This window comes from Salvelinus sp. IW2-2015, linkage group LG36, assembly GCF_002910315.2.
Source record: "Salvelinus sp. IW2-2015 linkage group LG36, ASM291031v2, whole genome shotgun sequence".
Classification (NCBI taxonomy): Eukaryota; Metazoa; Chordata; class Actinopteri; order Salmoniformes; family Salmonidae; genus Salvelinus; species Salvelinus sp. IW2-2015.
Window position 1 is genome coordinate 33,886,792 of NC_036875.1, and position 14,635 is coordinate 33,901,426.

Here is a 14,635-nt window from a genome sequence, read left to right on the forward strand (position 1 = left end):
GTGTGGGAGAGGTGAAAAAATGATTGTTAACGATCAATAAATGACACACCTCCTGGCATTGACAACTTAGATGGCAAGCTACTGAGGATGGTAGCTGACTCTATAGCCACTCCTATCTGTCATATCTTTAATCTGAGCCTAGAGGAAAGTATTTGTCCTCAGGCCTGGAGGGAAGCCAAAGTAATTTTGCTACCCAAGAGTGGTAAAGCAGCCTTTACTGGTTCTAACAGCAGACCTATAATCTTGCTGCCAGCTCTTAGCAAACTACTGGAAAGAATTGTGTTTCACCAAATACAATGTTATTTCTCTGTAAACAAATTAACAGCCTTTCAGCATGCTTATAGAGAAGGGCACTCAACATGTACTATACTGACAAAAATGACTGATAATTGGTTGAAAGAAATTGATAATAAAAAGATTGTGGAAGCTGTTAGATTTCAGCACAGCCTTTGATATTACTGACCATGTAACGATTTTCCTCCTCTTCAGACGAGGAGTATGAAGGATCGGACCAATATGCAGCGTGGTAAGTGTCCATTTTAATTTATTAAAACTGAACACAAAAAAATACAAAATAACAAAGTGAATGATACAAACGAAAATCGAAACAGTCCCGAAAGGTGCAAACACAAAACAGGAAACAACCACCCACAACCAAAATGGGGAAAACAGGCTACCTAAATATGATTCTCAATCAGAGACAACGAACGACAGCTGCCTCTGATTGAGAACCATATCAGGCCAGACATAGAAATACAACAACATAGAAAACAGAACATAGACTACACACCCCAACTCACGCCCTGACCAACCTAACACAAAGACATAAAAAGAAACTAAGGTCAGAACGTGACAGACCATAACCTGTTGTTGAAAAAATGTATGTGTTATGGCTTTTCAACATCTGCCATATCATGGATTCAGAGCTATCTAATAGAACTCAAAGGGTTTTCTTTAATGGAAGCTTCTCTAATGTCAAACATGTAAAGTGTGGTGTACCGCAGGGCAGCTCTCTAGGCCCGCTACTCTTTGAATTTGTTACCAATGACCTACTACTGTATTTAAACAAAGTGTGTGTGTCCATGTACTGTATGCTGATGACTTAACCATATATACTGTACATCAGCAACCACAGCTAATGAAGTCACTAAAACCCTTAACAAAGAGTTGCAGTCTGTTTTGGAATGGGTGGCCAGTAATAAACTGGTGCTGAACATATCTAAAACAAAGAGCATTGTATTTGGTACAAATCATAGACCTCAGCTGAATCTGGTAATGAATGGTGTGGCTGTTGAAAAAGTTGAGGAGACTAAATTACTTGCTGTTACCTTAGATTGTAAACTGTCATGATCAAAACATATAGATTCAATGGTTGTAAAGATGGGGTGAGGTCTGTCCGTAATAAAGAGATTATCTGCTTTTTTGACATCACATTCCAAAAAGCAAGTCCTGCAGGGACTAGATAATTGTCCAGTCATGTGGTCAAGTGCTGCAAGGAAAGACCTAGTTAAGCTGCAGCTGGCCCAGAACAGAGCTGCATGTCTTACTCTTCATAGTAATCAGAGGGATGATATACATACTATGCATGTCAGTCTGTCTTGGCTAAGAGTTGAGGAGAGACTAATTGTATCACTTCCTCTAATAAGAAACATTCATGTGTTGAAAATCCCAAATTGTTTGCATAGTCAACTTACACACAGCTCTGACACACACACTTACCCCACCAGACATGCCACCAGGGGTCTTTTCACAGTCCCCAAATCCAGAACAAATTCAAGAAAGCGTACAGTATTATATACAGTTGAAGTCGGAAGTTTACATACACTTAGGTTGGAGTCATTAAAACTAGTTTTCAACCACTCCACAAATTTCTTGTTAAGAAACTATAGTTTTGGCAAGTCGGTTAGGACATCTACTTTGTGCACGACAAGTAATTTTTCCAACAAATTGTTTACAGACAGATTATTTCACTTATAATTCACTGTATCAACAATTCCAGTGGGTCAGAAGTTTACATACACTAAATTGACCATCCTTTAAACAGCTTGAAAATTCCAGAAATGATGTCATGGCTTTAGAAGCTTCTGATAGGCTAATTGACATCATTTGAGTCAATTGGAGGTGTACCTGTGATGTATTTCAAGGCCTACCTTCAAACTTAGTGCCTCTTTGCTTGACATCATGGGAAATAAATCAACAGAAATCAGCCAAGACCTCAGAAAGAAAATTGTAGACCTCCACAAGTCTGGTTCATCCTTGGGAGCAATTTCCAAAACGCCTGAAGGTACCACGTTCATCTGTATAAAACAATAGTACGCAAGTATAAACACCATGGGACCACGCAGCCGTCATACCGCTCAGGAAGGAGACGCGTTCTGTCTCCTAGAGATTAACGTACTTTGGTGCGAAAAGTGCAAATCAATCCCAGAACAACAGCAAAGAACCCTGTGAAGATGCTGGAGGAAACGGGTACAAAAGTATCTATATCCACAGTAAAACTAGTCCTATATTAACATAACCTGAAAGGCCGCTCAGCAAGGAAGAAGCCACGCTCCAAACCTCCATAAAAAAGCCAGACTACGGTTTGCAACTGCACATGGGGACAAAGATCGTACTTTTGGAGAAATGTCCTCTGGTCTGATGAAACAAAAATAGAACTGTTTAGCCATAATGAAGCACGGGGGTGGCAGCATCATGTTGTGGGGGTGCTTTGTTGCAGGAGGGACTGGTTCACTTCACAATATAGATGGCATCATGAGGGGAAATTATGTGGATATATTGAAGCAACATCTCAAGACATCAGTCAGGAAGTTCAAGCTTGGTCGCAAATGGGTCTTCCAAATGGACAATGACCCCAAGCATACTTCCAAAGTTGTGGCAAAATGGCTTAAGGACAACAATGTCAAGGTATTGGAGTGGCCATCACAAAGCCCTGACCTCAATCCCATACAAAATGTGTGGGCAGAACTGAAAAAGCATGTGCGAGCAAGGAGGCCTACAAACCTGACTCAGTTACACCAGCTCTGTCAGGAGGAATGGGCACAAAATTCACCCAACTTTTTGTGGGAAGTTTGTGGAAGGCTACCTGAAACGCTTGACCAGAGTTAAACAATTTAAAGGCAATGCTACCAAATACTAATTGAGTGTATGTAAACTTCTGACCCACTTGGATTGTGATGAGAAATAAAAGCTGAAATATATAATTCTCTGTACTATTATTCTGACATTTCACATTCTTAAAATAAAGTGGTGATCCTAACTGACCTAAGACAGGGAATTTTTACTAGGATTAAATGTCTGGAATTATGAAAAACTGAGTTTAAATGTATTTGGCTAAACTTCCGACTTCAACTGTAGAGTCATTATTGCAAGGAACTCTGTTCCATCTCATATTGCTCAAATAAACAACAACCCGGGTTTCAAAAAACAGATAAAGCAACACCTCACTGCACAACGCCTCTCCCGTATTTAACCTAGATCGTTTGTGTGTACGTATTGCAATGTAGGTTAAGTGTGCCTTTACATTTGTTTAATTTAGTTCTGTCCTTGAGCTGTTATTTTCTATTAATGTTCTGTTTAATGTCATGTTTCATGTTTTGTGTGGACCCCAGGAAGAGTAGCTGCTGCTTTTGCAACAGCTAATGGGAATCCTAATAAATTACCCAAAATACCTAAATACCCCATAATGACAAAGCGAGAACAGGTTTTTATTTCTGCAGCATTGAAGGTCCCCAAGAACACAGTGGCCTCCGTCATTCTTAAATGGATGAAGTTTGGAACCACCGAGACTCTTCCTAGAGCTGGCCACCCGGCCAAACTGAGCAATCGGGTGAGAAGGGCCATGATCAGGGAGGTGACCAAGAACCCGATGGTCACTCTGACAGAGCTCCAGAGTTCCTCTGTGGAGATGGGAGAACCTTCCAGAAAGACAACCATCTCTGCAGCACTCCACCAATCAGGCCTTTATTGGAAAATGGCCAGATGGAAGCCGCTCCTCAGTAAAAGGTACATGACAACTCGCTTGGAGTTTGCCAAAATGCAGCTAAAGACTCTCAGACCATGAGAAACAAGATGTTGTGGTCTGATGAAACCAAAATGGAACTCTTTGGCCTGAATGCCAATCGTCACGTCTGGAGGAAACCTGGCATCATCCCTTCGGTGAAGCATGGTGGTGGCAGCATCATGCTGTGGGAATGTTTTTCAGCGGCAGGGATTGGGAGACTAGTCAGGATCGTGGGAACGATGAACGGCGCAAAGTACAGAGAGATCCTTGATGAAAACCTGCTCCAGAGCGTTCAGGACCTCAGACTGGGGTGAAGGTTCACCTTCCAACAGGACTACAACCCTAAGCACACCCTAAGGCAAGACAACGCAGGAATGGCTTTGGGACAAGTCTCTGAATGTCCTTGAGTGGCCCAGCCAGAGCCCGGACTTGAACCCGATTGAACATCTCTGGAGAGACCTGAAAATAGCTGTGCAGCAACGTTCCTCATCCAACCTGACAGAGCTTGAGAGGATCTGCAGAGAAGAATGGGAGAAACTCCCTAAATACAGGTGTGCCAAACTTGTAGCATCACAGCCAAGTAGACTCATGGCTGTAATCGCTGCCAAAAGTGCTTCAGCCAAGTACCGAGTGTAATGTAAATATGATATTTCAGTTTTTATAACAGTTTTTTCTTTGACATTATGGGGTATTGTGTGTAGATTGATGAGGATATATATATTTTCAATCAATTTTAGAATWAGGCTGTAACGTAACAAAATGTGGAAAAAGTCAAGGAGTCTGAATACTTCCCGAAGACACTGTATATTGTTTTGTAAATAGACATATTATTTGAAATATAGATTTTGAAAATATATTTTCCTTCTTTATTATTTTCCCCTAACCTTACCACTCCTCCCCTAATTGTAGCAAAATTAATGGACAATAATACTTAGGCTTCTACTTCCAGCTTATACATACTATATACATTTTACAGGCACAGTATATTTTACATTAGTTATCGTTTGTTTGTTTTTAGTCCCAGCCTTCAGCTACCCTCAACCACTCACATCTATCTTTTACAGATTGTAAATTAAAGGTAAACATTTTTGCTAAGAGTATTATTATAGTATTGATCGATTGACTTTTCAAATCAGTGCTATTTGCAGAGTTAGCCCATAGTAAATGTTTCACTCACCTTACTGGAAGTCCCTGTAGCCTCTATTTCAACAGTCCTCTCTGTAAGTCCCTGTAGCCTCTATTTTAACAGTCCTCTCTGTAAGTCCCTGTAGCCTCTATTTCATACAGTCCTCTCTGTAAGTCCCTGTAGCCTCTATTTTAACAGTCCCTCTCTCTGGATAGTTCCTGTAGCCTCTTATTTCAACAGTCCTCTGGTAAGTCCCTGTAGCCTCTATTTTAACAGTCCTCTCTGGAAGCTCCTGTAGGCCTCTATTTTAACAGTCCTCTCTGATAGTTCCCTGTAGCCTCTATTTCAACAGTCCTCTCTGGAAGTCCCTGTACCTCTATTTTAACAGTCCTCTCTGTGAAGTCCCTGTAGCCTCTATTTTAACAGTCCTCTCTGGAAGTCCTGTAGCCTCTATTTTAACAGTCCTCTCTGGAAGTCCCTGTAGCTCTATCCTTTGAAGTCAGTCCTCCTCTGGTATATGTCCCTGTTCGTTCCGACAAAGAGAACTAAACTAACAAGCTACCTACCTTTCTTCCCCCCCTACAACTGAAACCTGGACTGAGGTTGGCCCCGACTGCTCTGGGATAATGACTTCACATTGGAGTGTGCTGGCTTGCTAGATGGATGTGTGTGTGTGGGCTGTATACACTGGCGGGGGATTGCAGAGATTATGTGCCTCACTTCAGGCTGAAATAACAGTCCATCCAGTCCCATAGACATGTTCCATATCCCAGTATTAGTTCCCCTTCCCTCTATACTTGGTGTCTTGCAAACTATGCAGTTAGCAGCAAGAAAATAGTATGCATTTCCAGTTTATGTGAACCATCAAGCTCTCTGAAAACTGAATAAGGAAAACAACTATTTCCATGTGTTTATTGACATTAATTGGTTGTTTACTTATCTATGAGTCTATTTGCAGTTCATTGAACTCGGAAAAATATGGCTGAATTTATGCAACTAATACATAACTGGTTAGCTGAGGAGAGAAGCAATGGTTGAGGGTCGTCAGGTCGACGACAGAGTGCTGGGACCAAGGGAGGTGCTTTAAACGCCTGCTACGTTGAGTTTAGGGAGGTGTTTCTTTAACGCCTGCTACGTTAGGTTAGGAAGATGTTTCTTTATAACGCCTGCTCACGTTAGGTTAGGAAGAGGTTCTTTAACGCCTGCTACGTTAGGTTAGGAAGGTGTTCTTTAACGCCTGCTACGTTAGGCGTTAGGAAGGTGTTTCTTTAACGCTCCTGCTACGTTAGGTTAGAAGGTGTTTCTTTACGCCTGCTATCGTTAGAAGTTTTCTGTTACCTGCTATGTTAGGTTTAGGAAGGTGTTTCTACGTTAGGTTAGGAGGTGGAGATCGAGCTACGTTAGGGAGAGGTAGATGAGTATCGTTAGGGAGGTGGAGATGAGCTACGTTAGGGAGGTTGGAGATGTAGCTTACGTTAGGGAGTGGATGATGAGCTAGTTAGGGAGGTGGAGATGAGCTACGTTGTTGGGAGGTGTAGATGAGCTACGTTAGGGAGGTGGAGAATGAGCCTACGTTAGGGAGGTGCAGATGAAGCTACGTTAGGGAGGTGAAGATGAGCTACGTTAGGGGAGGTGCAGATGAAGCTACGTTAGGGAGGTGGAGATGACTACATCGTTAGGGAGGTGGAGATGAGCTACGTTAGGGAGGTGGAGATGAGCTAACGTTAGGGAGTGGAGATGAGCTACGTTAGGGAGGTGTGATGAGCTAGCGTTAGGGAGGTGGATGATGAGCTACGTTAGGGGAGGTGTAGATGAGCTACGTTAGGGAGGTGGAGATGGAGTACGTTAGGGAGGTGTAGAGTGAGTCTACGTTAGGGAGGTGTAGAGAGTATGAGACTGCTACGTTTAGGGAGGTGGAGATGAGCTAGTTAGGGAGTGGAGATGAGCTACGTTAGGTAGTTTGAGATGAAGCTATGTTAGCGAGGGAGATGAGCTACGTTAGGAGGTGGAGATGAGCTACGTAGGGAGGTGGAGATGAGCTACGTTACGGAGGTGGAGATGAGCTACGTTAGGGAGGTGAGATGATCTCGTTAGTCCGTTATTCCTGTAGTCTGTTTGGAGGGTGGGAGATGGAGTACCGTTAGGAGGTGGAGATGAGCTTACGTTAGTGGGCACGTGGGAGTGAATCTACGTTAGGGAGGTGTAGATGAGCACGTTAGGTGAGTGATGAGATGAGCTATCTAGTAGGGAGGTGGTAGATGAGCTACGTTAGGGAGGTGGAGAGAGCTTTAACGTAGGAGGTGAATGAGCTACGTTAGGGAGCAGGTGTAACATGAGCTACGTTAGGGAGGTGTAATGAGCTACGTTAGGGGGGTGAGATGAGCTACGTTAGGGAGGTGGAGATGATGCTCGTAGGAGGTGGAGATGAGCTACGTTAGGGAGGTGGAGATGAGCTACGTAGGGGAGAGTGGGAGTAGTGAGCTACGTTAGGGAGGTGGAGATAGAGCTACGTTAGGGAGGTGGAGATGAGCTACGTTTAGGGAGGTGGAGGATGAGCTTACGTTGAGGCGGATGTGGAGATGAGCTACGTTAGGGAGGTGGAGATGAGCTACGTTAGGGATGTGGAGATGACTACGTTAGGGGGTGAGATGACTACGTAGGGAGGTGGAGATGATCTACGTTAGGAGGTGGAGATGATCTACGTTTTAGGGAGGTGTAGATGAGGCTACGTTAGGGAGGTGTGATGATCTACGTTAGGGAGGTGTAGATGAGCTACGTTAGGGAGGTGGAGAATGAGCTACGTTAGGGAGGTGGAGATGAGCTACTGTAGAGGAGGTGGAGATGAGCTACGTTAGGAGGTTGAGATGAGCTACTTAGGGAGTGTGAGGAGCTACGTTGGGAGGTGGAGATGAGCTACGTTAGGGAGGTGGAGATGAGCTACGTTGGGAGGTGGAGATGAGCTACGTTAGGGAGGTGGAGATGAGCTACGTTAGGGAGTGGAGATGAGCTATTAGGGAGGTGGAGATGAGCTACGTTAGGGAGGTGGAGATGAGCTACGTTAGGGAGGTGGAGATGAGCTACGTTAGGGAGGTGGAGATGAGCTACGTTAGGGAGGTGGAGATGACACGTATGGGAGGTGGAGATGAGCTACGTTAGGGAGGTGGAGATGAGCTACGTTAGGGAGGTGGAGATGAGCTACGTTAGGGAGGTGGAGATGAGCTACGTTAGGGGGTGGAGATGAGCTACGTTAGGGAGGTGGAGATGAGCTACGTTAGGAGGTGGAGATGAGCTACGTTAGGGGAGGTGATTGAGCTACGTTAGGGAGGTGTAGCCGATTGGAGAGCTACGTTAGGGAGGTGTAGATGAGCTACGTTAGGGAGTGGAGATGAGCTACGTTAGGGAGGTGTAGATGAGCTACGTTAGGGAGGTGGAGATGAGCTACGTTAGGGAGGTGGAGATGAGCTACGTTAGGGAGGTTGTGAGATGAGCTACGTTAGGGAGGTGGAGATGAGCTACGTTAGGGAGGTGGAGATGAGCTACGTTAGGGATGGTGGAGATGAGCTACGTTAGGGAGTGGAGATGAGCTACGTTAGGGAGGTGGTAGATGAGCTACGTTAGGAGGTTGTAGATGAGCTACGTTAGGGAGGTGTAGATGAGCTACGTTAGGGAGGTGTAGATGAGCTACGTTAGGAGGTGGAGATGAGCTACGTAGGGAGGTGGAGATGAGCTACGTTAGGGGGTGGAGATGAGCTACGTTAGGGAGGTGGATGAGCTACGTTAGGGGGTGGAGATCGAGCTACGTTAGGGAGGTGGAGATGAGCTACGTTAGGGAGGTGGAGATGAGCTACCGTTAGGGAGGTGGAGATGAGCTACGTTAGGGAGGCTGTGGATGAGTACGTTAGGGAGGTGTAGATGAGCTACGTTAGGGAGGTGTAGATGAGCTACGTTAGGGAGGTGGAGATGAGCTACGTTAGGGAGTGGAGATGAGCTACGTTAGGGAGGTGTAGATAGTCTACGTTAGGGAGGTGGATGATGAAGCTACGTTAGGGAGGTGGAGATGAGCTACGTAGGGAGTGTGAGATGAGCACGTTAGGGAGGTGAGATGAGCTACGTTAGGGAGTGACTACGTAGGAGGTGGAGATGAGCTACGTTAGGGATGGTGGAGATGACTACGTTAGGGAGGTGGATGAGCTACGTTAGGGAGGTAGATGAGCTACGTTAGGGAGGTGTAGATGAGCTACGTTAGGGGTGATGAGCTACGTAGGGAGGTGGAGATGAGCTACGTAGGAGGTGAGATGAGCTACGTTAGGAGGGTGGAGATGAGCTACGTTAGGGAGGTGAATGAGCTACGTTAGGGAGTGGAGATGAGCTACGTTAGGGAGGTGGAGATGAGACGTAGGAGTGGAGGTTACGTACGTTAGGGGAGGTGTAGATGACTACGTTAGGAGGTGAGATGAGCTACGTTAGGGGAGGTGGAGATGAAGCTACGTTAGGGAGGTGGAGATGAGCTACGTTAGGGAGGTGTGAGATTGAGCTACGTTAGGAGTGGAGATGAGCTACGTTAGGGAGGTGGAGATGATCTACGTTAGGGAGGTGGAGATGAGCTACGTTAGGGAGGTGGAGATGAGCTACGTTAGGGGAGGTGGAGATGAGCTACGTTAGGGAGGTGTAGATGAGCTAGTTAGGGAGGTGTAGATGAGCTACGTTAGGAGAGTCGGAGAGAGCTACGTTAGGAGGTGTAGATGGCTACGTTAGGGAGGTGTAGATGAGTCTACGTTAGGGAGGTGTAGATGTTGGAGTGAGATGAGCTACGTTAGGGAGGTGGAGATGAGCTACGTTAGGGAGGTGAAGATGAAGCTACGTTAGGGAGGTGGAGATGAGCTACGTTAGGGAGGTGGAGATGAGCTACTGTTAGGGAGGTGGAGATGAGCTACGTTAGGGAGGTGGAATGAGCTACGTTAGGGAGGTGTAGATGAGCTATCGTTAGGAGGTGTAGATGAGCTACGTTAGGGAGGTGTAGTATGAGCTACGTTAGGGGGTGTAGATGAGCTACGTTAGGGAGGTGTAGATGAGACTACGTTAGGGGAGGTGTAGATGAGCTACTTAGGAGGTGTAGATGAGCTACGTTAGTGGAGGTGAGATGATCTACGTAGGAGTGACGATGATACGTGGGAGGTGAGATGAGCTAGTTAGGGGGAAGGTGGGTAATGAGCTAGCGTTAAGGGAGTGTAGATGAGCTACGTTAGGGAGGTGTACGATGAGCTACGTTAGGGAGGTGTAGATGAGCTACGTTAGGGAGGTGTAGATGAGTCTACGTTGGGAGGTGTAGATAGCTAGTAGGATGGGGAGATGAGCTACGTTAGGAGGTGGAGATGAGCTATCGTTAGAAGGTGTAGATGAGCTAGTTTGGAGTGTGTAGATGAGCTACGTTAGGGGGTGTAGATGAGCTACGTTAGGAGGTGTAGATGAGCTACGTTAGGGAGGTGGAGATGAGCTACGTTAGGGAGGTGGAGTATGAGCTACGTTAGGAGGTGAGATGAGCTACGTTAGGGAGGTTGGAGATGAGCTACGTTTAGGGCATGTGTAGATGATCTACGTTAGGGAGGTGTAGATGACTACGTTAGTGGAGTGGAGATTGAGTTAGGGAGGTGATAGATGAGCTACGTTAGGGATGTTCGAGGTGGAGATGAGCTACGTTAGGGAGGTGTAGATGAGCTACGTGGGTAGGTGTAGGATGAGTCTACGTTAGGGAGGTGAGATGAGCTACGTTAGGGGAGGTGGAGATGAGCTACGTTAGGGAGGTGGATGAGCTAACGTTAGGGAGGTGGAGATGATCTACGTTAGGGAGGTGTAGATGAGCTACGTTAGGGAGGTGGAGATGAGCTACGTTAGGGAGGTGGAGATGAGCTACGTTAGAGAGGTGTAGATGAGCTACGTTAGGGAGGTGTAGATGAGCTACGTTAGGGAGGTGTACACGAGGATGATGGACTTCTGCTTATTGGTTATGAAGGAGAACAGATGTTTGAACACACGCACACATAGACACAGCTGCCCTGTCACCTGAGGTTCAGAGCCACACACAGACACAGCTGCCCTGTCACCTGAGGTTCAGAGCCACACAGACACAGCAGCCCTGTCACCTGAGGTTCAGAGCCACACACAGACACAGCAGCCCTGTCACCTGAGGTTCAGAGCCACACAGACACAGCAGCCCTGTCACCTGAGGTTCAGAGCCACACAGACACAGCAGCCCTGTCACCTGAGGTTCAGAGCCACACACAGACACAGCTGCCCTGTCACCTGAGGTTCAGTGCAACACCCCCAATTAATTCATGCCTTTCTTAGTTAATGTTTGGTGTCACCCTCCACCAACTACAGACCGGCTGTTCATTTTTGTTATTTCAAAATGTATAATTTCACGATTGCTGCACAGGTGAAACTGCACAGGCAAAAAATTGCAAGAGGGTCACCACAGGGAGTAAACGTCAAATAAGTGGGCTATACGTTTGCTTTTATGTCATCCATTTATTGCTGTCTTCTGTATTCCTGCTCTGTGTGCAGAATGACGTGTACATGTAGTAGTGTTGTAAATCTACTGGTCTCTATTGGTGAATTATCAATGCTGTATAGGAAGGATGCTGGAGAATGTACATTTTACTGTTGAACTCACAAAGGTCTGGGCTAATGCATTTCCCCACAGGGTGCCAAGACACAAGTAAGCACAACGCAACTGTGAGACAGTTATTATGTGACTCTTATTACATTTGGCGCATCCACACGCTCTCTCTCCCTTTGTCTCAAACACACTCTCTCTCTCCCCCTGTCTCAAACACTCTCTCCCTCTCTCAAACACACTCTCTTTCTCTCTCTCGCTCTCCCCGTCTCAAACTCACTCTCTCCCCGTCTAAAACACTCTCTCTCTCCCCCCTTTTCCGTCTCAAACACTCTCACACGCACTCACGCTGGCACGCACACACTCCTTCTCTCCGCCCTTTGTCTGTCTCTCACACACACACTGCTCGCCATCACAAAAAAGGTCACAGAACACATTTGACGAGGGGTCATCCCTCCCAACTCATACTGAAGCACTTTCATTACTCCAGTGCCATGTTAAAGTCCTGACTCTTCCTGTAGAAACGGGTGAGGGAGAGTTATGTCCAATGGCAACACAGCTAAGAGTCCTTCACCAGCCTCTCCACCAACCCACCCACCCTCACATCATGACAGCAGGGTTACTGCAGCCATACTTAATAGTAGCCTGGGGCCAAATCTCTTAGTGCTGTATCTAAATGTATCTATTTGTTTGGCAATGACAATGACCATAGGGGTTGGATACAGCCCAAACAGATCTGGGTCCAGGCTAACTAAACAGATCAAGACTAGAGTGCAAATGGCGTGTAACAACAACACAATGAGAATAGAGAGATTCTTAGTCACTTTATGAGACTCTCCTAATAACATCATCATCTGTCGTGTAAAACAAGGATAAGAAAACTAGTGCTCTTTTAATGTTTAGTACCATGATGTCAACGTCATCGTCACCCAAAAATATGTGCTCTTTTTATGTCATGAACCTGAACGACTCCTGCTGATGTAACGTTACATTATTGAATATTTCCACTTGTTATGAAGGAGGATGCATAGTTGACTGTCAGGAAAGGCATTTTTCAGAGTAAAAAAAACAAAAATATAAGTTGATGCCTTGTCTGTCTGTACAATGTATATATTGCTGCTTATGTGAAGGAGGAGTTATGGTTTATGTACTTAAAAGTTGGTAAATTCACTCAAATTGTCAGTGACAGACATGGTTTCATTGTTCTGTCTACGAAGTCAATTTTGTTTATATAACATCTGCTTGTTAGTTGGAGAAAAGACTCGGAGGAGCACATATTATTATCTCTGTCTTCTTTAAACAAGTTCCAGACCAAGAGTCCATGAATGTTGTTGCTCGTCCTCTGGGCTGTATTCTACTGACATCAGTAAATCACACAGGGCAGACCAGAGCTCAGTAAATCACACAGGGCAGACCAGAGCTCAGTAAAGCACACAGGGCAGACCAGAGCTTTCAGTCACATCTCATCACGTCATGGCAGTGGGTAATTTCCCTTCTCAGTCAGGGAGAGAAAAGGCCACAGGTTCCCCAGAAACAATCCAGACTACTATTTTCACTTCTGTTTCAGTCCGTCATAAGTCTTAAGGCAGATCAGATAGATGGTTGAGTTCATTTCTTCATTTCCCAACCCTCTTGGTTCTCTACTTGGACCGGTCCTGCCGTGCCCCCCGCCACACCAACACCCCGTGTGGAGGAGGTCAGTGGGCTGCTCCGTTGTAAGACTTGCTGTACATAGTGAAATCGGTTTCTACATAGTCGTTGGAGATGGGCTGCTTGTACACGGGGTTGGAGGCCTGAGGGGGGGGGGGGGAGAAAAATGGGTCAGTCAGTTGATTAAAATGCACATATCGAGGAAGGGTGGACATTTGAGGTGCAGCCTCTGAACTTTGGAACAGTCAGTTTTCCAAACAGCTCTCCACCTAAGTGACAGCTCTGTTGTCCAAGAAGACATCTGATGGTTTCAATCAACATACGTTTTTTCTCCTGCAGATGCTTCAACTTAAATGTGATCAGTGTGAACAGCCTAAGTGGTCATACCGATTGTATCATAGACAACTATGTTCCCATCCCAGATTCTACATATGTCTTCAGTTAGCTGGAGTGTTATGATATATGGAAACTGTTCCAAACATACACCACAATAAGATTCAAATTATTGTTGAAATTCCACAACTGTCAGACGTCTACATTACATCTCAACATTTAAAATGGAATGTGCATATATCCTATCCTTCTCAGACATGCAAGTGTCTCATTACTTCTATAGATTTACTCTGGCCCAAAACAGTCAGTAACAGTAATTCACAGCTTTTCATTTGATAGATACTGTAGTCAGTAATAGATAGGACAGTTATCCTTCTCAATGATTCCCATAACTTACACTATTTGGCAAAAAAAATTCAGTAAATTCAACCTTTCATATGTAAATCACTGAAGTAGGCAGGTTATATCCCTTCCTCACCATCTCATATCGTGCGCGTGAGCGTGCGCTTTGGAAGCGGGCGAACTCTCTGCGGTCGTGCACGGTGATGACCAGCTTCCAGATGGCTAGCAGCACGATGCCCACCAGCAGGATACTGCCCACCACCGCCAGGAGGACCGTCATGGCGTCCGGCGATGCGCCACACTCTGGAGACGGGAGGGGAGGCAAACAAACAAACATAAAACAAAGGTTATAAAAAATCTGATATACACAGGAACAAAGAAAATACTCAAAGATTAAGACAAATATAGAACGAGAGATATAGACAGGAACATTGAAATAGACAGACAGACAGGAAAAATAGAGATATTTCAAATAAAATTGTATTTGTCACATGCGCCGAATACAACAGGTGTAGACTTTACAGTGAAATGCTTAATTACAAGCCCTTAACCAACAATGCAGTATTAA

The 14,635-nt window shown here is 45.3% G+C and overlaps 1 protein-coding gene across 1 annotated transcript in view; it reads right to left on the bottom strand.

Moving 5' to 3' along the window:
* Positions 1-11,634: 11,634 nt before the first annotated feature.
* LOC111959562 (integrin beta-5-like) overlaps positions 11,635-14,635 on the bottom strand; it is a 91,334-nt gene continuing 88,333 nt past the window's right edge. The window contains 2 exon segments of the mRNA XM_023981202.2: positions 11,635-13,535; positions 14,204-14,370. Coding sequence (XP_023836970.1) covers positions 13,440-13,535; positions 14,204-14,370 — 263 coding nt within the window. The 3' untranslated portion in view covers positions 11,635-13,439.